This window comes from Ailuropoda melanoleuca, chromosome 4 (genome assembly GCF_002007445.2).
Source record: "Ailuropoda melanoleuca isolate Jingjing chromosome 4, ASM200744v2, whole genome shotgun sequence".
In the NCBI taxonomy this organism is placed as follows: Eukaryota; Metazoa; Chordata; class Mammalia; order Carnivora; family Ursidae; genus Ailuropoda; species Ailuropoda melanoleuca.
Genome location: NC_048221.1, coordinates 80,051,330 through 80,075,034, shown reverse-complemented (window position 1 = coordinate 80,075,034; position 23,705 = coordinate 80,051,330). Strand labels below are relative to the sequence as shown.

General features: G+C 34.3%; 1 protein-coding gene and 1 pseudogene across 10 annotated transcripts in view; both read left to right on the top strand.

Annotated features, from left to right (window-relative positions):
* CCDC88A (coiled-coil domain containing 88A) overlaps positions 1 to 23,705 on the top strand; it is a 122,027-nt gene that overhangs the window by 79,474 nt on the left and 18,848 nt on the right. For 8 of the 10 annotated variants that reach the window (XM_011237779.3, XM_011237761.3, XM_034659152.1 and 5 more), the window contains 8 exons: positions 518 to 1,588; positions 2,983 to 3,110; positions 6,464 to 6,605; positions 9,877 to 10,041; positions 14,986 to 15,147; positions 16,566 to 16,843; positions 17,058 to 17,201; positions 19,656 to 19,842. In XM_011237779.3, the coding sequence (XP_011236081.1) occupies positions 518 to 1,588; positions 2,983 to 3,110; positions 6,464 to 6,605; positions 9,877 to 10,041; positions 14,986 to 15,147; positions 16,566 to 16,843; positions 17,058 to 17,201; positions 19,656 to 19,842 (2,277 nt within the window). The remainder of the gene's footprint in view (positions 1 to 517; positions 1,589 to 2,982; positions 3,111 to 6,463; positions 6,606 to 9,876; positions 10,042 to 14,985; positions 15,148 to 16,565; positions 16,844 to 17,057; positions 17,202 to 19,655; positions 19,843 to 23,705) is intronic. The other 2 variants (XM_034659155.1, XM_034659149.1) reach the window with 1 other exon arrangement.
* LOC117802153 lies at positions 15,363 to 15,516 on the top strand (annotated as a pseudogene).

Genomic DNA, 23,705 nt, shown 5'->3' with positions numbered 1-23,705 from the left:
GGATTAGTTTTCAAGTGTACCAGAGGATTTTGTTATTTTGATGTTTCCAAATTAGAATTCTTAGGGGAATGAATACACACCCACATATATACATATAGATATAGCAATATTTATTAAGAACCCACTGTGTATATGCATTGCAAATTTATTTAAAGAAAATTAAAACTAATATTCATAAAGAGATATGTGTGTACATTTCACCTGTATTCTTGTTTAAATTTGAAACATGTAACTATGAATAACCTGGAGATCACTTTGATTAATATTAAATACATCTCTCCTAACCATTTCTTTACATTATAAACTCCCTAAAGAAAGAACTTTAATGACCTGGCAGTACATGTACACAGGGGTCCCTCAGTAAATATTTGTCAGAATTAAAAGTAAGATAGATACATTGGTACTCTTTTATGTTCTGATTTCCCTTTTAGTTTTTGGAAAGGAAAAACTGTAATTTAAAATATTTAGTTTATGCTCAGTTAAGTTTTTAATTTTCTCCTCTGTTCTTTGTAATCAGATTAAAATATTGGAACAGGAAAATGAACATCTGAATCAAACTGTGTCTTCCTTAAGGCAGCGCTCCCAGATAAGTGCTGAAGCAAGGGTGAAAGATATTGAAAAAGAAAATAAAATTCTCCATGAATCTATCAAAGAAACAAGTAGCAAGCTAAGCAAGATTGAGTTTGAAAAAAGACAAATTAGAAAAGAATTGGAACATTATAAAGAAAAAGGAGAACGAGCAGAAGAACTTGAAAATGAGTTGCATCATCTTGAGAAAGAAAACGAATTGTTACAGAAAAAGATAACCAATTTAAAAATTACTTGTGAAAAAGTTGAGGCCTTAGAACAAGAAAATTCAGAGCTAGAAAGAGAAAATAGGAAATTAAAAAAAACATTGGATAGCTTTAAAAACCTTACTTTTCAGTTAGAATCCCTAGAAAAAGAGAATTCCCAACTAGATGAGGAAAACTTAGAACTGAGGAGGAATGTGGAATCTTTGAAGTGTGCAAGCATGAAAATGGCTCAGCTACAACTAGAAAATAAAGAACTGGAAAGTGAAAAAGAGCAACTTAAGAAAGGTTTGGAACTCATGAAAGCATCTTTCAAGAAGACAGAACGCTTAGAAGTTAGCTACCAGGGTTTAGATACAGAAAATCAAAGGCTACAGAAAGCTCTAGAAAACAGCAATAAAAAGATTCAACAATTAGAGAGTGAGCTACAAGACTTAGAGGTGGAAAATCAAACATTGCAGAAAAACCTAGAAGAGTTAAAAATATCTAGCAAAAGACTAGAACAGCTAGAAAAAGAAAATAAATCATTAGAGCAAGAGACTTCTCAACTGGAAAAGGATAAGAAACAACTAGAGAAGGAAAATAAAAGACTCCGACAACAAGCAGAAATAAAAGATACCACATTAGAAGAAAATAATGTGAAAATTGGAAATTTAGAAAAGGAAAACAAAACTCTTTTCAAAGAGATCAGTATTTATAAAGAATCCTGCATTCGTCTGAAAGAATTAGAGAAAGAAAATAAGGAACTTGTGAAAAGAGCAACTATTGATATAAAAACTTTGGTTACATTACGAGAGGTAAATATAGTTGCCTAAATTTAAGGCAAATATTTTTTATATTTTTAATTTAGGGCTTTGTTAAGTTTTATTGGGACCCATCAGAAATTTGCATCATTTGTTTATGGTTCAAAGTAGAAATTTGGAATTACATCTAGAAACAGTTTCTAAGTTTCCTACTTTTGTTACACCAAGAAGTACACGTAAATTTTATTTTTTAAGATATTGTAGTAATAAGATTTCCATGTGGTATCTCACTTATTACATTATAATTTTGTATTTTGTTTCAAAATAATATTAAAATATTTGATCAAGACTGTTACTAAATGCTAACGTACAGTAGGAAGCATGACAGCTACTATTTATAGAATGCTAACTATGTGCCAAGTACTGGGCTATAAGGGCTTCATAAGTTGTAATTATGTATATTTCTATAACTTTTACAACTTATCCTCTATAGATACTATTTCCATTAGATTAAAAAGCATTAGAGACATTAAGTAACTTACTAAGGATCACACAGCTAATAAATGGCAAAATTGGGTTATTGGAATCAAGTCCAGATCTTTCAGACTCCAAAACCCAATGAAGTTTGACCTCTAAGCCTGAGAATGCAAATCAGGTTGAACTTAAGAGATACCACTAAACAATTGGTAGTTGCTTGGATCTGTGTGTTGAGAATTGTGGAACTTTCAGTAGACTGGCTATAGGTCCTGTGAAACATAGTATAGATCAGAAGGCTCTTTTTTGCTATCCGTATGCTATACTATACATGGTAACCCTTTAAGTTGAGTTAAAAATTTCTTAGCATTCTGGCAGAAAGTCCTATTGGGAAGTCTGCACTTCTGCTAAAGAGACATTGAGAGGGACCCATTATTAATTTTTTGGTTTTTTCTCTGTTGTTGTGCAGTCCTACAGTCATGAATGACAGGTTCCTTGGGTCTGAACTTCTAAAAATGTTCCTTTTTTCTTCAGATCAGTATCTTAGGTCTTTTCCACTGGCAGAGGGGTGCTTGTGGTGTAAGAAGAGTGTTATATCCAGCATATTTGCATAGGAAGAAATATGCACTAAAGTTCTAGCTCATTATTAAAAAGTTAATGGATATGTATCCTTTTTCTCACAGTTTTCAAACCTAAAATGTTCACAAGTAAAGAGTTTTTCCTTTTAGTTTTTAACACAAAAAGTTAAAAGATATATTAGCAAAAAACAAAAAAGGAAAACCACATTGTTTGAACTAGGTTATTTTGTTGCTTAACTACTTTTTATTGATGAAGGAAAAACTCAACAACATTTCTGTTTTCTTGGTTTGAGTTATATGTATTCCTGGATAGTGGTAGTTATAGTCTTGGCTGAATTTGTTAGATGTTCATGGTCATGACACTTTACATGAGTTTTGCATTCCTTTTAAAATAAGGATTTGGTAAGTGAAAAATTGAAGACTCAACAAATGAATAATGATCTTGAAAAATTAACTCATGAGCTTGAGAAGATAGGATTAAATAAAGAGCGACTCTTACATGATGAGCAAAGTACTGATGACAGGTGAGTATTAAGTCTGTTTGGCAAACAGTTGCATTATTATTTTTTTGCTCAAACATTCTTTCCTGTACTAACTACAGAATATATATGTATTTCACTCTGTTTCTGGTTCCTTCCCATAGAGAAAGTTCTATAAGAGAAAAAAGTAAAAACCCAGATAAATACAACCTAATATTGATACAAGAAAAAAATGCTAAAATATTAGTATAAATAGCTATGTAATAGGAAAAGAGGATGCCACCCAGGTAGCAGACCACCAGAGGCTGTAATTACCTATCAAAGTAGAATGAGACATTGAAAACAAACAAACCCCTCTCTCGAAATACAAAATTAGTTTTTTATTTGAATCGTGTGCTTAAATGCCTCAGTTCTTTCATTTATTTTGTGTGCTAAAAGTGGACTTAAAGAGAGATGGAGGAGAACCATGAAACAAAGGAAAATATACTGAGGTAATTAAGGTATAAAAATAATGTGGAAAAATAAGGCTTGACAAACAGAATAAAAAATTATATACCTTTTAATTTTGAGAATGATCAATACAAGCTTAAAAATTTTTATTCTTCCAGGGGCGCCTGGGTGGCACAGCGGTTAAGCATCTGCCTTCGGCTCAGGGCATGATCCCAGCATTGCGGGATCGAGCCCCACATCAGGCTCCTCCGCTATGAGCCTGCTTCTTCCTCTCCCACTCCCCCTGCTTGTGTTCCCTCTCTCACTGGCTGTCTCTGTCTCTGTCGAATAAATAAATAAAATCTTTTTAAATAATAAAAATAAAAAAATAAAATACTTTAAAAAAATTTTTATTCTTCCATGGTAATTATAGTCTATTCGACAGATTTCCAAGTAGTCTACTGTTTAGCATCCAGTCAGCCATGTGACTCCAGCTAGACTAGAACTGTGTATTGTTAAAAATATTGTTTTATGTAGACTAGATTTTAATTCATTGTAATTTTTGTAATATAATTTTGTCTTCTTGTCTACCCACTATTAATGTTCTAGTATTTATATTCTATATTAAGTAAATGTATATAGGAAAAATTAATTCTGATTATATGGGTTTTGTTTATGTAATTTTGAAAATATTCAAAGTTAATAAAATTGATAGTCAAAGGTTAGTTCTGTAATAACTAATAGAAGTAATTTGAGGGGCGCCTGGGTGGCTCAGTAGGCTAAGCGTCTGCCTTCAGCTCAGTTCATGATCCCAGGGGCCTGAGATTGAGCCCTGCATCGGGCTCCCTGCTCAGTGGGGAGTCTGCTTCTCCCTCTACCTGCAGCTTCTTCTGCTTGTGCTCTCTCTCTCTCAAATAAATAAATAAAATCTTTAAAAAAAAAAAAAGTAATTTGAGGCATTTATTATAGCAATGAATTCAAGCAACCATAATTGGATTAATCATACAACTATTTCATGAGAAACTATTTTTGGGTTAAATAGATAGTTAAGAGCCAGTTGATTTGACTACCTCTTAATGTAGATACTAAATATGCATCACTTATTTATTCATACTGATTTATTACTCATCATGTGTAAGACATTTAGTAGAGGGGGGACAAACAGTATACCATGTTGCTACCCTAACTGACCCTATAGAACCCAACTGTAGATGGGTCCTTCATATTATCTGCCACCTCTTCCCAAACTTTAGTTCAAATAACTTGTCAATGTTAATTGAGCTCTTTTCATCTGCTGATCATCAAGCATCAAAGAAATGATAATGCTTCAGCTGAACCTTAAAGAATGAGTGAAATTTGCTAGTTGGAAATGGTGGAGAAGGGAATTTCATGGAAATAAAGCACAGAGATGTGCTGAGTAATTCTTAAGAGTGACGCGAAAGACAGATTAGGAGAAGAGCAGGGGCGCCTGGGTGGCTTAGTTGATTAAGTATCTGACTCTTGATTTTGTTTCAAGTCATGATCTCAGAGCCCTGCATCCAGCTCCAAGGTCAGTGAGGAGTCTGCTTGAGATTCTCTTTCTCCCTCTGCCCTTACTTCCCCCCTCTCTCAAATAAATAAATCTTAAAACAAAAAGAAAAGGAAAGGGGCAAATTGGAGGCACAGAGGCCAGTTAGGAAGCTATTAAAATAATCTAGGCAAGATGTGATGCATTCATTAATCTACACATTTATGTATATAATGAAAGCTTTAGAAATGGAGCTAAGGGTATATATTGAACTAAATTTTTTAAGAACTGGGATTGAGACCATGATCAAATTTGGTACATCAGGAAAAGAAGTGTCTTAAGCCACTAAACCAGCTTCTTTCTCAAGCATTACGTTAGCCTTAGTGTCACGAAGAGAATAAAAGCTCACAGACATAAATTCCATCCCCTCTGTCTTGGAATTTATATCTGCATCTGTCTTTACCTCTAATCTCAGATGGTGTCCCTAATTATTAGTCTAACCTTTTTGTCTTTCTCATTGATGTCATTCCCTCTGACCCTTTTAAGATTCAATTAAGATATTCTTGCCATCAAGGAATAGATAGTCTAAGTTGCGGATTTGCATATATAGATAAAATGCAACGAAATAAATTTAGTGGTAGAGTTACAAATAGAGTGCTAAACAGTCTCTCTTGTCTTTCTCTTCTAACAGCTCTTTTCCTATGTCTTCTCTTTTCTTTTTTTTAAATGTTTTTTATTATATTATGTTAGTCACCATACAGTACATCCCTGGTTTTTTATGTAAAGTTCGATTATTCATTGGTTGCATATAACACCCAGTGCACCATGCAATATGTGCCCTCCTTAATACCCATCACCGGCCTATCCCAGTCCCCCACCCTCCTATGTCTTCTCTTAATATAGTTTCCTAGAGTTATGTTCTTAGGCCTCTTAATCATTTATTCTGAATGCTATGCATTGCCATCCATTATCTTACCTGATAGCCACATTATTCCCCGCTTAGTGGACATCTCTGTCTGGACAGTGTAGAAGCAACTCGGGCATCACGCATTCAACATATCCAAAGTTAGATTCGTTAAATGCTTTAAAAATGTCTCAAGCCAGTTTGCTCAAGCCAATACCAAAATGGGTGAGATTTGTTCTCTGTTCTCAATGAATTTAAAAACTGGTTGAGCAAAAAACATATATGCAAATTAATTACAGTAAAAGAATATGACAAAATTTCTCATATATGTACTTAGGTTTTATTTGGTTTAGTTATCAAGGTTCTCAGGTATAAGAATTAATCATAATTCCTGGTTTGTGACTGACTCTCAAACTATATTCATGCACTGTCCTTTCTGTAAAAAATGTTTAATTACAAATAATATATTTATGAACCCACCATTCAAAAAGATAACTAAAATATTGACATTCACATCTGCCTCTAATTATGAACTATGTTATTTTTGTATTTGGATAGTAGGTACAAACTTTTGGAATCAAAATTAGAATCCACTCTAAAGAAGTCCCTTGAAATAAAAGAAGAAAAAATTGCTGCTTTAGAAGCTCGATTAGAAGAATCCACGAATTATAATCAGCAGTTGCGCCAAGAACTTAAAACAGTAAGTGATTTCCCTAGAAAGAATTTTCATTGTCAAATATTTGGTCAGAAAAGTGTAAAGTAAGAAAACAAAAAAGCAACGCCATTATTATTCTATTTCTTGCTTTTTCTTAAATTTGAGAGTAACAGGTCTTGGTCATTTAGTCTATGACAAACTATATTTTATTTATGCACTGTAATTTGTTTAATTCTATTTCATGTGCATATGTCCCCCATGCAGTTAGAGACATATCAGTATTGTGGAATGGGATGGGGAAGAGATAGTCTTACTATCTCTTTTTTAGAAAACCTCTCAATGTGATATTGACGCTTCACTCTGACACACTTCTTTTGAAAATCCAGGTGAAAGTTTGATAGGCAGAGATGTGGGTATGGGGATACCACGTAGAGGGAAATAGTGTGTGTGGTATAAGAAAGCATGATCTCATAAATTTGAGGTTTTCCCCTAGTTCCACTTTCTTGTGATATTTGGAATTATTCTGTGAAATAAACAAGGCAGGAGCAACTGTCTGTTTTCCCTTACATAAAAATTGCAATCAAAGGGGCTTGCCCATTTTTAGGGCTAGTATATGGTAGATAGGCAGAATCATGTTCTGGTTTTTTTCTCCCTTTTATCATCTCTGTGGTACCACCAGGAGTTGTTTTACAATCAACTAAACATTCAGATTGAGAAGATTACTGTGAGCCACATTAAGAACCGTTTGATTCAAAACACTGTTGGAAATACAAATATATACCAGGGCTCTGTCATGGGTCCCTCTTCTTATAGTTGTCTGAAAGTCATATTCCCACCAGATGACAGTTCAGGTACAAGACAGTGAGATTCGTCTTTGAGACTTCATACCCCATAGTAGTCATCTCTTACAAAAACTCTGAAGGCATAGATATAAGATCTCCACTATGGATATACTAGTATTAAGAGTTGCTGCACTCAGGGAAGTTTAAAGATATGGCTTCCTGTTAGGTATTTATAGTTCTTGTAGTCTAAATATAATTTACCAGTTGGATCATTTTTCTTGTATGCAATCTTGCCTGGTAACACAGAGCATTCCAATTTTTTCAGGTTTCTAAGGACACAGTTACCAAAGATGAATTTCTCATACAAAAAAGGGAGAAGGTTTTGTTCCCCATTTGCCCACACCATCATTTTTGGTATTTGTACCATGAAACATATATTGTTACAGGAAAAATTCTAGAATTTTGCTTAGTTAACATGAAGGATTACCCAAAAAATAAAATTTGGTGCCAGATTTAATTAATCTGTGGTATCTAGGTTGCAAAGAAAGTCAGCTTCATGAAGCTACTCAGCCAGTTGGGGTACGGGTTGATATATATGCATTTCAAGGCTAGGGGGCAGAGATTTAAAGTTTCATCATTTTTTTCCACTTCCAGCCATTTTGGCATAGCTATTAGACTAGCTACCTGCCATAAACAGGAAATTAGGCTGCCATAAAACTGAAATTAGACTGTGCTAACTTTTAATACTGTCTGTGAAGAGGTACATCACTTGAAGACTATGAAAGTTAAATGTGAGTTGAAGGCCTGAAGTAATTGCTAAAATGCATGACAAAAAGGTATAGCTAATATGCCAGCAAAGGAGATAAAATAGAATTATAAAAAGTTAAAAAAACAAAAAACCCACAATAAAACGAGGAACAAAAGTACAGATTGGACAAATAGCAAAATGGCAGTTTTAAACGAGATCAGTAATCACATTAAATATAAAAGTTCTAAACATCTCGGTTGAAAGGCAGAGATTAATAAATTAGATTAAAAGGCAAGACCCACCTATATGCTGCCTCTAAGAACATAAATTAGATATTCTGGTTAAGGATACAAAAGGTAAAGGGACGATTTTTGAAACTTAGTTATAAGAACAATGGGCTAAAAATAAGAAGCTTTCAGTTTTATTCTGAACTCCCCTTCTTAATAATGGCATATGTCCATAGGTTTTATGAGCCTAGAGAAAAGATCCTGTGGGAAATTAATGTAAAATAGGAGACTGGAAATGATATCACTCATCTGTTATTAGGATATTAAATTTTTTAAAAAACTGGAAAATTAGGATCCCAGAACACCTATTAGATCACTCAGCCAAGCTTTACATTATATTCTGTTTTGGGCACCTTTTTTCTTTAATCTCACGTCATTTTCTAACTCAGTAGTAGCAAAGGTTATTGTTGAGTCATAAGCTTTCTTAAGATTTGCTTTAGATATTGAATTATTTTGACATTCATATTTTTGACTTAATATAAAGTTTGGGTTTTAATGTAGAAATTTGTGATAAATGTCTCCTAGGATAAACTAATGATTCAAGAGAAGTATAATAACAATCAGCTTGAACTGAAGAGACCTATTAAGTTAATCAGTAATTTTGGTAATGTAAGATGACCAAGTTCTCAGTTTTGAGTTGACTCTCTTAAAGTAGGATTTGGGGGGCGCCTGGGTGGCACAGCGGTTAAGCGTCTGCTTTCAGCTCAGGGCGTGATCCCGGCATTGTGGGATCGAGCCCCACATCAGGCTCCTCTGCTATGAGCCTGCTTCTTCCTCTCCCACTCCCCCTGCTTGTGTTCCCTCTCTCACTGGCTGTCTCTGTCAGATAAATAAATAACTAAAATCTTTAAAAAAAAAAATAAAGTAGGATTTGGTTGTAATCACACCAGAAAACCCTGGATAAGATAAATCCTCGGATTGCTCACTTTTTATAAAATAAATTACAGTAATTATATGTGGATTAGGATCTTAATAAAGAAGTCATCAGTTTATCTATTAATATTGCTCATTTCTGGCAACATATCCTTCTTAAGAGGGGAGACATATATAGATACTTCCTCAGCTTTAGGTATCTCTTTAGAAGAAATGATCTATGTCAAGTCTTCGTTTGTCCTTCACATGGAGATCTCTGAAATTTCTAAATCCAGCTATAAATGGGTCAAAAAATAATTATTAATATTTAACAACATGTCTGTGTCCAGTTAATCGATTCTTTAGTGATATTTTCATCATAAACAACAGGATCTGAAATTACAGAATATATTACTAGAGTATGGCACATAAGCAGAGTATATTTAATATTTTCTAGGAAAAAAGGATTTGCAGTTTACAAAGTGTAAATTGTGATCGTGATAGTAATGATAATCATACATATTATTTATCACATTTTTAAATAGAGTCTCTTACATTCACCAGACAATTGCAGAGTCTAATTGTGAGAAATGGTAACTTTGGTGATTCTTTTTCACCCCATTAACGTATTTTAATTAAAATTGTAGGTGAAAAAGAATTATGAAGCTCTCAAACAGAGACAAGATGAAGAAAGGATGGTACAGAGCTCTCCTCCAACTTCTGGTGAAGATAATAAATGGGAGCGAGAAAGTCAAGAAACAACTAGAGAGCTTCTGAAAGTTAAAGACAGATTAATTGAAGTAGAAAGAAATGTAAGTATTTTTAAATTTTTAGTAGGAAAAGGTTTTTTTTAGAATTATTGTTGATATATAACTTAGAAAGTTTATCTAATCTGGTCTTATATTTTCTTAACTGATTTTATTAAAAAAGAGTGAATAACTAATAATTTAATATACTTTTCTCCATCACGCTTATATAATCCATAAGCCAACTTTGTCAATTCTGTTGTGAAAATGTAACCCAAGCCCATCTACTTTTGTCCCATCATTGCTGCTACCACTCTAGGTTAAGGTACCATTATCTCTTATCTGGATTATTAGAATAGCAGCCTGACTGGCTGGCTTCCCCCCTTCTACTCCTGGCCAAATCTAACCCATTCTTCTTGCAGTAGCCAGTTATTTTTTAAAACATAATCCTGGTTATGTCACTTTTCTACTTAAAATATTCAGTGGCTTCCCCTTCCAATTAAAATAGAATCCAAATTTTTCAGTGTCCTATAAGCTCATTCCTGACTTTGCCTTGCCTATATTATTGGCCTTATACCATGCCACTCTTCCACCCCTTCTGTTTATTAATCTTGAGATATTATTACTGTCAGTACCTGGAAAACACAAAACAGTGCCTGGCATATAATAAGTAAATCAATTGTAGTCATATTTGCCTTTTCTGTTTGTTCCTATTGGCCTTTTTCATTTGTTCCTATTTCCAGAGATTTATGTTTGGGTCTTCTACCTGGAACACATGGCTGGCATTCAGGCCTCATATCACATATCTCCTGCAAGAGGTCTTTCCCCCCAGTGAAGTAGCTATTTGAAACCTAAACCATTCACTATCATGCCACTGCCGTATTTAGTTTCTTCGTAGCACTTCTCACTAGTGAAATTATATTTATTTGTTGGTTGTCTGCTGGAAAAAACCTCCTTGACAGCAGGAGCTTATCTCTTTTTTTTTTTTTTTTTTAAACCACTGTGCCTTTAGTATGTAGAATTAAGCCTGGTAGATAGCAGACAGTGTAAACACTCACTGAATAAGTTAGAGAAATATTTGACAACAAACAGTAATCAAACTAATTCACCAAACATTTATCCTTTAAAGATGAATTAGCTTAAGGAATTTATATACTAAGAAGTAAAATAGTTGTGGTTGTTGTTATTGTTTTAATGTGGCATGAATTGAGAACTTTAAGCCATAATGCCAAAAATTAATCTCCTACCCTGTTGATTCCTATTTTCTCATCCAGAAGTAATCACTGTAAACAGTCCTCCAGAAAAATGTTTGTAACTTATCTGTGTATAGAAGTGTATTTCTTTTGGGGTGCCTGGGTGGCTCAGTCACTTAAGCGTCAGACTCTTGATCTCAGCTCGGGTCTTGTTCTCAGGGTCGTGAGTTCAGAGTCCCTGTTGGGTTCTATGCTGGGCTTGAAGCCTACTTATTTAAAAAAAAAAAAAAGTTCTTTTGTTTTTTCTTCCAAGATTTAAATTTCAGTTAACATATTGTGTAATATTAGTTTCAGGTGTAGGATTTAGCAATTCATCATTACATGCAACACCCAGTGTTCATCACAAGCGCCCTCCTTAATACCCATCACACATATCACCCATACATCCAGCCACCTCCCCTCCAGTAACCCTGTAATTAAGAGTCTGCTTTCTCGGGGCTCCTGGGTGGCACAGCGGTTAAGCGTCTGCCTTCAGCTCAGGGCATTATCCCGGCGTTATGGGATCGAGCCCCACGTCAGGCTCCTCCACTATGAGCCTGCTTCTTCCTCTCCCACTCCCCCTGCTTGTGTTCCCTTTCTCGCTGGCTGTCTCTATCTCTGTCAAATAAATAAATAAAATCTTTAAAAAAAAAAAAAAAAGAGTCTGCTTTCTGGTTCGCCTCTTTTTTTTTTTCTTACGCCATGTTCATCTGTTAATGTTTCTTAAATTCCACACATGAGTAAAATCCTGTGGTATTTGTCTTTCTCTGACTGACTTATTTTACTTAGCATAATACTGTCTTGCTCCATCCATGTTGTTGCAAATGGCAAGATTTCATTCTTTTTTATGGCTGAATAATGTTCCATTGTATACATATATAGCACAACTTCTTTATTTGTCATTTGATGGACATTTGGGCTCTTTCTATAATTTGGCTATTGTAGATAATGCTGTTATTAAACATCAGGGTGCATGTATCCCTTCGAATCAGTGTTTTTGTATCCTTTGGGTAAATACCTAGTAGTACAATTGCTGGATTATACCGTAGTTCTATCTTTAACTTTTTGAGGACCCTCCATACTGTTTTCCAGAGCGGCTGCACCACTTTGAATTCCGACCAGCAGTGTAAGAGGGTTCCCCTTTCTCCACATCCTCGCCAATATCTGTTGTTTCCTGTGTTGTTAATTTTAGCCATTCTGACATGTGTGAGATGGTACCTCATTATAGTTTTGATTTGTGTTTGCCTGATGAAGAGTGATGTTGAGCATCTTTTCATGTGTCTGTTAGCCATTTGTATGTCTAGGAGTATAATTCTCTTACAAATTTACATCTGTGGAATCATGCTATACAGTATTCTTATTTGCATGTTTCAATTATGTTATCTTAGAAATCTCTCTAATTTAGGCAGTTATAGATCATATCATTTTGTTTAATAACCACATATTGTTCTGTAGGGTGGATATTACCATAATTTATTTATATAAATCCCAATCGATGAACATTTAGGTTATTTTCAGATTTTGCTGCAATGAAAATCCATATATAATATGTTCATAGGGTAGTAAATTCCTGATGGCAGAATTGATCGGCCAAAGCGTGTGTGTGTGTGTGTGTGTGTGTATGTGTGTAATTTTAATGATATCATCATGTTAGCCTTTGAAGATAGCATCAGTTTTCAATTCCACTAATAGATTACCTGTTTTTTTATTTTTATTTTTTATTTTTTATTTATTTTTTAAGATTCCATTTATTTATTCGACAGAGAGAGAGACAGCCAGCGAGAGAGGGAACACAAGCAGGGGGAGTGGGAGAGGAAGAAGCAGGCTCATTGCAGAAGAGCCTGATGTGGGGCTCGATCCCACAATGCCGGGATCACGCCCTGAGCCGAAGGCAGACGCTTAACCTCTGTGCCACCCAGGCGCCCCAGATTACCTGTTTTTTTAGATAAACGTTTGGTGTTACCAGCCTTTTAATTTTTGTTAAAGCAATAAAAAAAATTTATTTTCATGTTTTAAATTAGCAAGCTATTTTACATCTTTTTATCTATCAGCCATATATGAATACCTATTTTTAATTCTTTGGTGATTTATATATATATTACATATAATCACTATATATATATTAATTTATATATATATATATGAACATATATATACACACCTCCATCACTTGGATTAATAGTTGTGTTTCAGAAAATTCAGCTGGCATGTAAAAGTTCTATAAGGTAAATCTCTTTTCCCATTGAATTCCTTTATAAATTTCTATTGGAAAAAAAATTACTTGGTTGTCATTTTGTAGCCCTTTTATTTTAGATAATGGTTTATAAAATTGGCTAGCCTTATATTAGACTGATAATTTTGGTGCATTTGCCAGTATATTTACTGACCTCCTAACTTTTCCATTGTAAATCTTTTCCAGCTCTGAGATATCCTTTCTACTCTATCTCTTACTCTTTATAGACTGTAGGAATTTTTCTTTTTACTATAGGGATACCCCGACTTGCCATTAGAACTTGTACATTTTCAGCTGAACTACAGTAGTACTTAATGTATGTAAGTGAAAAATTGTTCACTTTTTGGTGTCTCAAGATGGTATATAAATATATCAGTGTTCATATTATTTTTCCATTATAAATTTTTTCATCCTTTTTATTTGAATAAATGAACACAAGAGAAGTAAAATATCAAAACCCATCTTAAAGCATTTTGCTTTCTCACCTTTGATTTTGTGATAAAATGTATGGGTTAAATCATTACTTGCCTTTTATACAGTAACATGTAGTATATGTAACTTGAAAGCCTATAAAATGAATGATTTCATTGTCCCCTATGTAGATATGATAAAAGTGGTATGTTGTGATTCAGTCGTAACTTCTTATGCATATTGCAATTATATGCAACAAATTCTGGCCTTTTTGTATATAACATTTTATTTCAGTTTTTTAGAGGGTTCTTTGTTTATACTTTTTGATGCTAATTTTTTATGAAAAGTTATTTAGAAATAATCCTGAAAATATCCATGACAAACATTTTAATATCTGTCACATTAAATTAATAATCTGTGATTTGCATAGTAATTTACTGTTTAACTATAAAATTGAAATACGGTCAAATGTACTGGAAGAATTGAAAATTGTATGCTTTGTTTGGATTTGCTCCAGAAGTCCTATAGATAGAGTTTTAGCGAGTGTTTTATACCATGGGGAAAAAAAAAATCTCTAAAGAAAATATGTAACATCTGTTAGGTCAATTGTGGACTAAATTTTTTAAACACATGGTTAAAATTTTTCCTGCTTCTCTTCCAAAACTGTGCTTATTAAAATAATTAGTTTTGCTGCTACCCCCGGGACCAGCACTCTCATATATATATAATTTTTTTTTTTGCCTTTGGGCAGTTAGAAAATGTGTACTTTATTAGCTAGACACAGTCCTACATACTTTTGAACAGCACAAAAAGCATATAACTAACAACCCCATTCTAGTTTCTTGTGTTAATATATTGATAATGAAATATTTTATTTTTTGGACATTATAAAGCAGACACCATAGAGACACAATAGTAAGGTTTTAGTATTAGTGCTTTCTTTCTCTTAGATTAAATCTCTCTTTACAATTTGGGATAGAGGGGAACTGTTAACTGTTAAGTCTTTTAGGATTGTTGGGATTTTTTTTGGATTCTAACAACTATTCTAAACAACTATTTTGTTATAAAATTCTAATATCTGTTAAACAGAAATATGTTTGTTACTTTTTAAAATATGTGTGTTTCTTTATTAAGAATGCTACCCTGCAAGCAGAGAAACAAGCACTGAAAACTCAACTGAAGCAGCTGGAGACACAGAACAATAATTTGCAGGCTCAGATTCTTGCGCTTCAGAGGCAGACAGTGTCCTTACAGGAGCAGAATACTACTCTTCAAACCCAGAATGCAAAGCTTCAGGTTGTAATGTCGTATTTGGGGATATGCAATCAAACTTTTGAATTACGCTCTTAAAATAAGGGTAACTAGACCTGGTAACATTATTTCTTAGTAATCGAATTTAATGGAAGATAAATTAAAATATATCTACTTAGCGCTCTGCCAGGCTTTCAGATATCAGCATTTTTTTTAAATATCAGAGTCTCTAAAGTATTAACTAATAAATTCACTCAATGAGCTTTGCGCAGTGGCAGTATCATAGCCAATGAAGTTTATCCGAGGCACAATCATTGCTAATTGAAAACTTTTCCCAACAAATCACTCAGTTAATATAAATAAAATAAAGCTAACTTTATCTTTATTTAAAATATTTAAAAAATATTTTTATATTTTATAATTTTTATTTAAAATATTTAAAAAATATTTTTATATTTTAAAATTTTTATTTAAAATATTTACGGGAGTGCCCAGGGCTATGGTGGAGCATGACAACTGCACAAGGAGCTGGGGGAGCTGTAGCAGCACCTGCCAGCAAGGCCCTGCATAAATAAACAAAATGAAGTGTTTATTTAAAACATAATTTTGTCTTTATTTTATTTGTATTTACTTTATGGCTTCTTACCTGTTTCAACAAGTTGATTGTAATTAATTAACCAGAAACCCTTACTTGAGAGTATGATTGCAACATACCATTGCTTATTTCATTTTTACAGCTTTCATATCAGTTATTAGAAAACAACCCAGCATGACAGTTTTGTCTTCGATCTTTTCCTTAGTTCAGAGGATCCATCTTGCACTTAATGCTGCAGTGTCTTTTCACATAGAATGATCAGGTCGGAAAAAGTACAACTCTTTGAAACCTCTTAAAGAGCCAAAGAAAAAAATTCCATCTTTGAATCTGAAAGTTCTTTCTGTAAATCTTTTCCAAATGGCTAAACATATACTAATATAATATAGACTCTTGAGAAAATATCCAGTTGAATTTTCACAAGTCATTTTTCAGTTCTGTCTCCTCTCAAGTTTCAGAAAGTGATAAATTAGCATTTTAAATTCTGTACTTTACATGAGTGTAATACAAATTGTTTATAATCACCTTCATTTAAAATAATTCAACCCAAAACACATAATACTATGTATCTCATAATATTAAATTAAGTAATATAAATGGATAATATTAAATTGTAGCCTTGTTCTTTCAGATATTAAAAACCAGATTTTCTCGGTATAATATGACTATATATGCTGTGATATGTAGAGCTTCCTAAAGTTAATATTATCTTTTATATTTTTTTATGTTGCCATTAGAATTTTATTTTTGAATAATTTTTAACATGGGATAATTATTTTATCTGCAATAAACACATACCACATATTTGCCTCTTCTAGAAGAACAAGGTAACTATTTTTCTTATGTCTGATGACAGTATACTTTCTTATAGGTTGAAAATTCTACCCTTAATTCCCAAAGTACTTCACTTATGAATCAGAATGCACAACTCCTAATCCAGCAGTCTTCCTTAGAAAATGAAAATGAAGCTGTAATCAAGGAGCGAGAAGACCTGAAATCTCTCTATGATTCTCTGATCAAAGATCATGAAAAGCTGGAACTTCTTCATGAACGGCAGGCTTCAGAGTATGAGTCTCTCATCTCAAAACATGGAACTCTAAAGTCTGCCCACAAAAATCTTGAGGTGGAGCATAAAGACCTTGAAGATCGGTAATTTACTATCTCATCTTATGTTGTTAGTTTAAAACCAGTTTTTTTTAGATAATATAAATTTTATGTTAAACAGATCTAAGATAATTTATATAGGAAATTTATGTATCATGTTTATGTGATACTAATAAATTACTCTTGTTTTCTTCATTTCTAAAGTATTTTCTTTTTTCTAAGGAAATATTATAAAACAAATACCTAATATTTTTTCCAGTTACAATCAGTTACTAAAACGGAAAGGACAATTGGAAGATTTGGAAAAAACACTGAAAGTAGAACAGGAAAAAATGCTGCTTGAAAACAAAAACCATGAGACTATAGCTGCAGAATACAAGAAACTTTGTGGAGAAAATGACAGGTAATAAATGTTTATATATTTTAGTTTTGTATTATTCATTACATCCAAAGTATATACTGCCCCTTTGCAGTACCATCTGTAACTTAAATTTTTTTAAAAAGACCCCAGAGCAATAAGTAAATTACCCAGCAAAATCATGCAGCTAGTTATAAAATGGCTTGAAACCTAGATCCCTTGTTTTCACTTATTGTTTCTCTCTTGATTTATTCAACTAATTAAGTTTTTAAGCCACATTATATAATGAAATTTCTGTGCCTTGACAGCATTTAGATACTTGATTGTGACAGATGTAATGAAGTCTGATTCTTTGTGTCTGTCTGTCTTTGCTAATCTGGTATCTCAGTTCTTGTCTTTCAAAGTTTTTACAAGTGAGCAGCTTCCAGTATCCTAGCTGATTTGTACTTTTATTTTTAACTGTCTTAGTTATTAATGGTCTCATATTGCCATGAGGCAGTTATTTTTTATTTGTAACCCTGGGAAAATCAAAACTTGCCAACCTGTAATCAGGCTTCATAAGGGTACATATCAAAAGGTTTTTAGAAACCTTTGAAAAGTTTAAGCAGCCTGAACATTTGCGTTGCACTTATACTTAACCGTAGCTGAAGTGCTGAAAGGCAGCACACAGAATTCAAATGGGGGTCATTCATTGACTCTTTGTCCTATTATGAATTTAATTTAATCCATTTTTAGAATGTATTTCTTTCCCTTCACAAAAAAAAAAAAAAAATCCCTAAGCTTCTAGAGCTATTTTGATTTCCATGCTCAGTGGTTTTTAATTTAGTAATTGTTACAACTAGAAATACTGTACTGGGTGATTTGAACTTTCAATAAGCTCTACACCAAGCTAGAATCAAGAAGAATGTATCTTCATGGTATGTGCAGTAGAAGACCAAGTTGTGACAAGTTATAGAATATAAGGATAGGGTCATTTTTATTACACACTTAACATTGGGGAAGGTATTTACTGTCAAAGTCCCATCTTAAACCTAACCTTTTCCCGTTGTTGGGATTCACACCGAACTGGGACAGTTTGTGAGCTTGGGGGCCTTCTCGGAATCTAATTGTATTCATTACTGAGGAGCCTTCTGAGAAAGAACTCAGCCTACATGATAAGAAGAAATTGCACATGATGATCTTGAACCAGGAGACTCTGCAGGCTTGGAAGGAAAGGGTGTTCTGAGTATTTTCTGTCTCTCAAAGCTGTTCTATCCCAGCTTTTATGCACTCATGTCAATGTTGTAAGGCAAGAAAAGGCTTTAAGTTAAGCCTGAAAGAGCTCTTTCACCAAAAAAAGATATTTATGAAGACTTGTCTCAAGAACAATAGTTTGTTTACCCATTCCTCTAACTAACCTAAGTTTTAATCTTTTATAATGCCAAACCAGGAAAGTTTCTTACATGGACTAGTTTGTCTTGGCCTCTTTAGAATTGTGTTCACTGAATTACATTTTGGTGTTCATGTTCTCAGCTTTAAGGGACAGTGTAAAAAACTCTCTTAAAGAGTTCATTTTAGCATTTGCCTTAGAGGTGATGTTGAGGACATTGTATATGGTATCTTTTCATATATCACCCCCATGAAGCAGTAGGTAAATCAATAGGTAAATCTTTGATCTCCCTAGGTATTGATAAATACCGTGTAGCTCTCTGTGTGTCTCAGTGAGGTCTGACTAGCTGTTATAACTTTTGGCATACATTCATTCATGGATTCGACCTATTTACGGAACATTTTCTGTATATTTCTGGTCTTGCCATTTTATTTTTTTTACCAAGTCTTGATTTTTTAAACATATTATTTTGTTATTTATTTTATAATTCTTGTAAGCTGACTCAGTTCTTTGGGTATTGAGTTGAAGTAAATTATTAAATGTTTCTGAACAAGTACCATCTCTTAATGCCATAAGATAAAAGTCTCTAACTAGAGCCAGGTCAGCAGACCAGATCCAGGCTGCATCCTATTCTTGTTTTTTGTTTTTGTTTTTGTTTTTATTTTTTTTCAGATTTAAAAACAGATTTTATTGTATAGCTCTTCTACATGTTTTTTATTTTTACTTTTTTAAGTTTTTATTTTAATTTCTGTTCTTAACATATAGTGTTATATTAGTTTCAGTAGTATAATATAGTAATTTAACAATTCCATCCTGTTTTGGTTCAGCTCCCAAACTAAGAACAATTTTTGCATTGTAAAAATTGGGGGGTGCATAGAGGGAAAAATAGCTTTTTATGAGCCAACATGCAACATACAACATGCTAGAAGATTTCAAGGGAAGAGTAGTCTGAATTTTTTAAATATAGTTTTACAGAATAGAAACTGATTTTTAATGAGGTTAGTCACTGACAAAAGAGTCTTTTATATTCTCTGTCTGAATGTGATCCACAGCATTTTCACGTTGTGTAAATTACAATGAAAGCTATTAAGGGAATCTAATTCTATTTCTATCATGATTTCTAATTATAGGTTGAATCATACATATAATCAGCTTGTAAAAGAAACTGAAGTTTTACAAACTGACCATAAAAACTTGAAAAGTCTTCTAAATAATTCCAAACTGGAACAAACAAGATTAGAAGCTGAATTTTCAAAGCTCAAGGAACAATACCAACAGTTGGACATCACATCCACCAAGCTAAATAACCAGTGTGAGGTGAGCTTTGACAAGTTTCTTCCTTTAGGAATCAAGACATGCCTAAAAAATAATCATATTAAAATGAGAATAGCAGTATATATTTGGTTGGGTATTTCTAAAAGAGTTGGTCAGGGGTAATTGAAATTCATAAGTAATTCATAAAAACTTCTTTTATTATGAATTTCAACAATCGGTTACTATTAGTTTAAACTTACGTGTCCACATACTTTGAAAATGTAAAATTGTGCCCTTGTTTAATGAACCACCTGGTACGTACTAGTAAACCAAAAAGGTAAAAATCTCTCCCTTTGTGGAGCTTATATTCTGGTGGAAGGAAATAGACAATAAACACAACAAGTAAGTGAAATATATAGTATTTCAGTGTTTTGTAACATGGCTATATTGCACTTTACCCCAAAACTTGGTGATGTAAAACAACCATATATTAGGCTCACAGATCTGTGGATCAGAATTTGGACAGGGGGGGCGCCTGGGTGGCATAGCAGTTAAGCGTCTGCCTTCGGCTCAGGGCGTGATCCCGGCGTTACGGGATCGAGCCCCACATCAGGCTCTTCCGCCTATGAGCCTGCTTCTTCCTCTCTCATTCCCCCTGCTTGTGTTCCCTCTCTCACTGGCTGTCTCTCTCTCTGTCAAATAAATAAATAAAATCTTTAAAAAAAAAAAAAAAAAGAATTTGGACAGGGACGGTGGGGCAGGTTCGTTTCTGTTCGACTTGCAACTGGGTCCCCAGCCTGATGATTGAAAAGCTACATGAATGTTTGGTGGTTGATACTGGCTACTGGCTGGAGGCATCGGTTATCTCTCCACATGATGTCTCCCCAAGGACTGGTTTGGGTTTTCTCACAACATGGTGATAACCAGACAGAAGCCATCTCTACTTTAATGATCGAACCTCAGAAGTCATGCAGCATCATTTCCCCTGCATTCCATTCCTTGAGGCAGTCAAAGTCACATTCAGGCTCAAGGGAAAGAGAAAATAGATTCAGCCTTTTGGTGGAGAATGTCAAGATTCTTAAAAGAGCATGTGGACTGGGCATACTACTCTACCTATTTTGAAAATTGGTCTGCAACATACGGTATGTTACAAGGTAGATAAGTTATGTGCAAGTAAAAATGAAGTAGGATAAAGGGGATAACGAGGACTTCCAGCATTAGGAATATAAATTGAATATAGATAAAGGAATATAGATTGAAGTTTTAATAGGCATCCTTGAGCAAAGATAACTTTATTCTGAGTAAAACAGGGGAGCCATTGAGTGTTTTGAACAGAAATGACATTGGCCTTATGTATACAGTTTGTGTTACTAACATAATTCCATGCCTCTCTTTTGATGGTTTGGTAAAACAATGAGTTTTTAAAGTATAAAAGGATACCGAAAGCCTTAGAAAATCCTTAAATTTTATTGGTTGGCCCCAAAATCATTGAAGTTTGAATATAGCTTAACACCTGAATTTAATGGCATTTTTAAGAAATAAGCACTTAAGCTAACCTTTAAAGGGAAATAGGAATAGATTATCAGAAAAGTAATACTTAAAAGCATTTTGTCTGAAATGATAAACCAATAGAAAGAAAAATTAGTTTAAAATCATAATACATTTAATTACCCAACAAGGCTCAGAAAATATAGAAGATTCATTATGCCTGTGATTTATAAAAGTCTAAATAAAATATAATTGGAGTGATGGACTTACAGAAAGGGGAAGAGGACAAATCAATTCCCCAAGGAACAACAAATTGGGCAAAATTGTCAAAAACAACCATTGTAGTACCTGGAACTGAAGGACAGGTGTACAACAAATTGAGAAGCATTTATTAAAGAAAAGCCACTTGACTTTGTGTAGGAACTATGGTTGTCTGAGGCATTTTATCTTGTGATTTCTCCCATTCCCCTCCCCCTACCCCGTTCCAGTACCTGGTAGTTCAGGTGAGGGGCATACTGTGAAAATCACCAATTTTGCTACCAGAGCAGACTGACTTGATTTGAGCAGAGCACAAAAAAGTCCCCATACCCAGGAGAGTTGTCACAGGTCAACTCTCAGTTGGTCTGAGGAATATTGGTTGCAAGGAATAGACCAGCAAGTTGGTCAAAAATGTAACTGGGAGATCCAGGGAATGAGATATCCAGCTATAGTGAGCCTTGATAAGGTCCTGCCTGACACTGGTGGCCTGGAAAGCTGTCCAGGAGAGACCAGAAAGGACCTAGCTACCTACTTATCTCTGGCTGATAGTCCCAACTCAAGTCAAATTTTAACCCTTGGCAAGGGGCTAACTCAAATGATAACATGATTTAGGGTGAGTAGGAAAATGAATCCAGAGTGTAAGAGGCCAGGATAGCAGTTAATCTTTGTGGGAAGGGACAGTAATTAGAAGAAAACACAAGGTATTTCTGGAATATAGTTAATGAGTTCTGGAATATAGTTAATGTTTCTTGATCAGTGTGCTGTTTTCACACGTGTTCACTTTGCACTAATTCATTGAGATGCAGCTACATAAAATTTGTTCTCTTTTCTATATATATGTTTTATTAATTGTTGACACAGTAATTAATGCTGTACAACAACACAGAACCCTTGGTGTAATGGACAGTAAACATTTATTTTTGCTCATGAATCTGTGGATTGCCTGAGCAGATGTGCTGATGGCATGTATTAATATGACCAAGGTAATTTGATCTTAGTATGGCTTGTCCTACATCTGCAGTTAACTGGCATGTATTCTGAGGGCTGGCCGGCCTAGGGTGGCCCCGGATGGCATAACTCTTCTCTGTGCCCTGTGGTCTCTCATCCTCCAGCAGGATTCCAAGTGGAAGCACATAAGGCTTCTTGAGGCCTAGGCTTGGAACTTCCATCACTTCCACTTCCTTCTTGTTGCTAAGGGCATTCCAAAATCAAAAAGAGGGAAAATAAATTCCACTTCTTGATGATAAGAACAAGAAGTCACAGCACAAGAGGGTATAGATACCTGGAGGAGAAAAACTACGTTCAGTTTTGCATGAATCTACCACATGTTGTGTTTCAATTTAACAATATATAGATAAAACAAATACAACACAGTAGTGATAGTGGTTAGATCTAAATGGCTATTTAGGGATATTCATAGTATTTTGCTGTCTGCTTTTCTTTTTTTTTTTTTTTTTTAAGATTTTATTTATTTGACAGAGAGAAGACAGGCAGCGAGAGAGGGAACACAAGCAGGGGGAGTGGGAGAGGAAGAAGCAGCCTCCCAGCGGAGGAGCCTTGTGGGGCTCGATCCCAGAATGCCGGGATCACGCCCTGAGCCAAAGGCAGACGCTTAATGACTGAGCCACCCAGGTGCCCCTACTGTCCGCTTTTCTGTATCTTATGGAAAACAGAAAATATTTGTTTCTTTTTTTTTTTTTTAAGTATAGATCTCTGGGCTCTACTTCAGACTAGTTGAATTTGAATGCTAGGACCCAGAAATCCACATTTTTTAAAGACATAGGTAGATTTATTTATTTGAGAGAGCACACATGCGTGCACAGGTGCAAGCAGGGGGAAGAAGAGAGGGGGAGGGAGAGGAAAGAGGAAAGAATCTCAAGCAGACTGCAAACTGAGCATGGAGCCCCAGGTGGGGCTCGATCTCACAACCCTAAGATCATGACCTGAGCCGAAACCAAAAGTCAGAAGCTCTACTGACTGAGCCATCCAGATGATCCTGGAAATCTACATTTTTTAATAGTCTCTATGAGTGATGCTGAATTTTGAAAATCACTGCTTTGGGCTTTCTGACTTCTCCTGGAATCTCTGCCTGACCAGGGCATATATCTAGTTTTTTCTGACTACAAAGAAGCAGCCCAGTGCTGCTGGCAGCCCAACTACCAGTAGTATCAGCTAGTAAT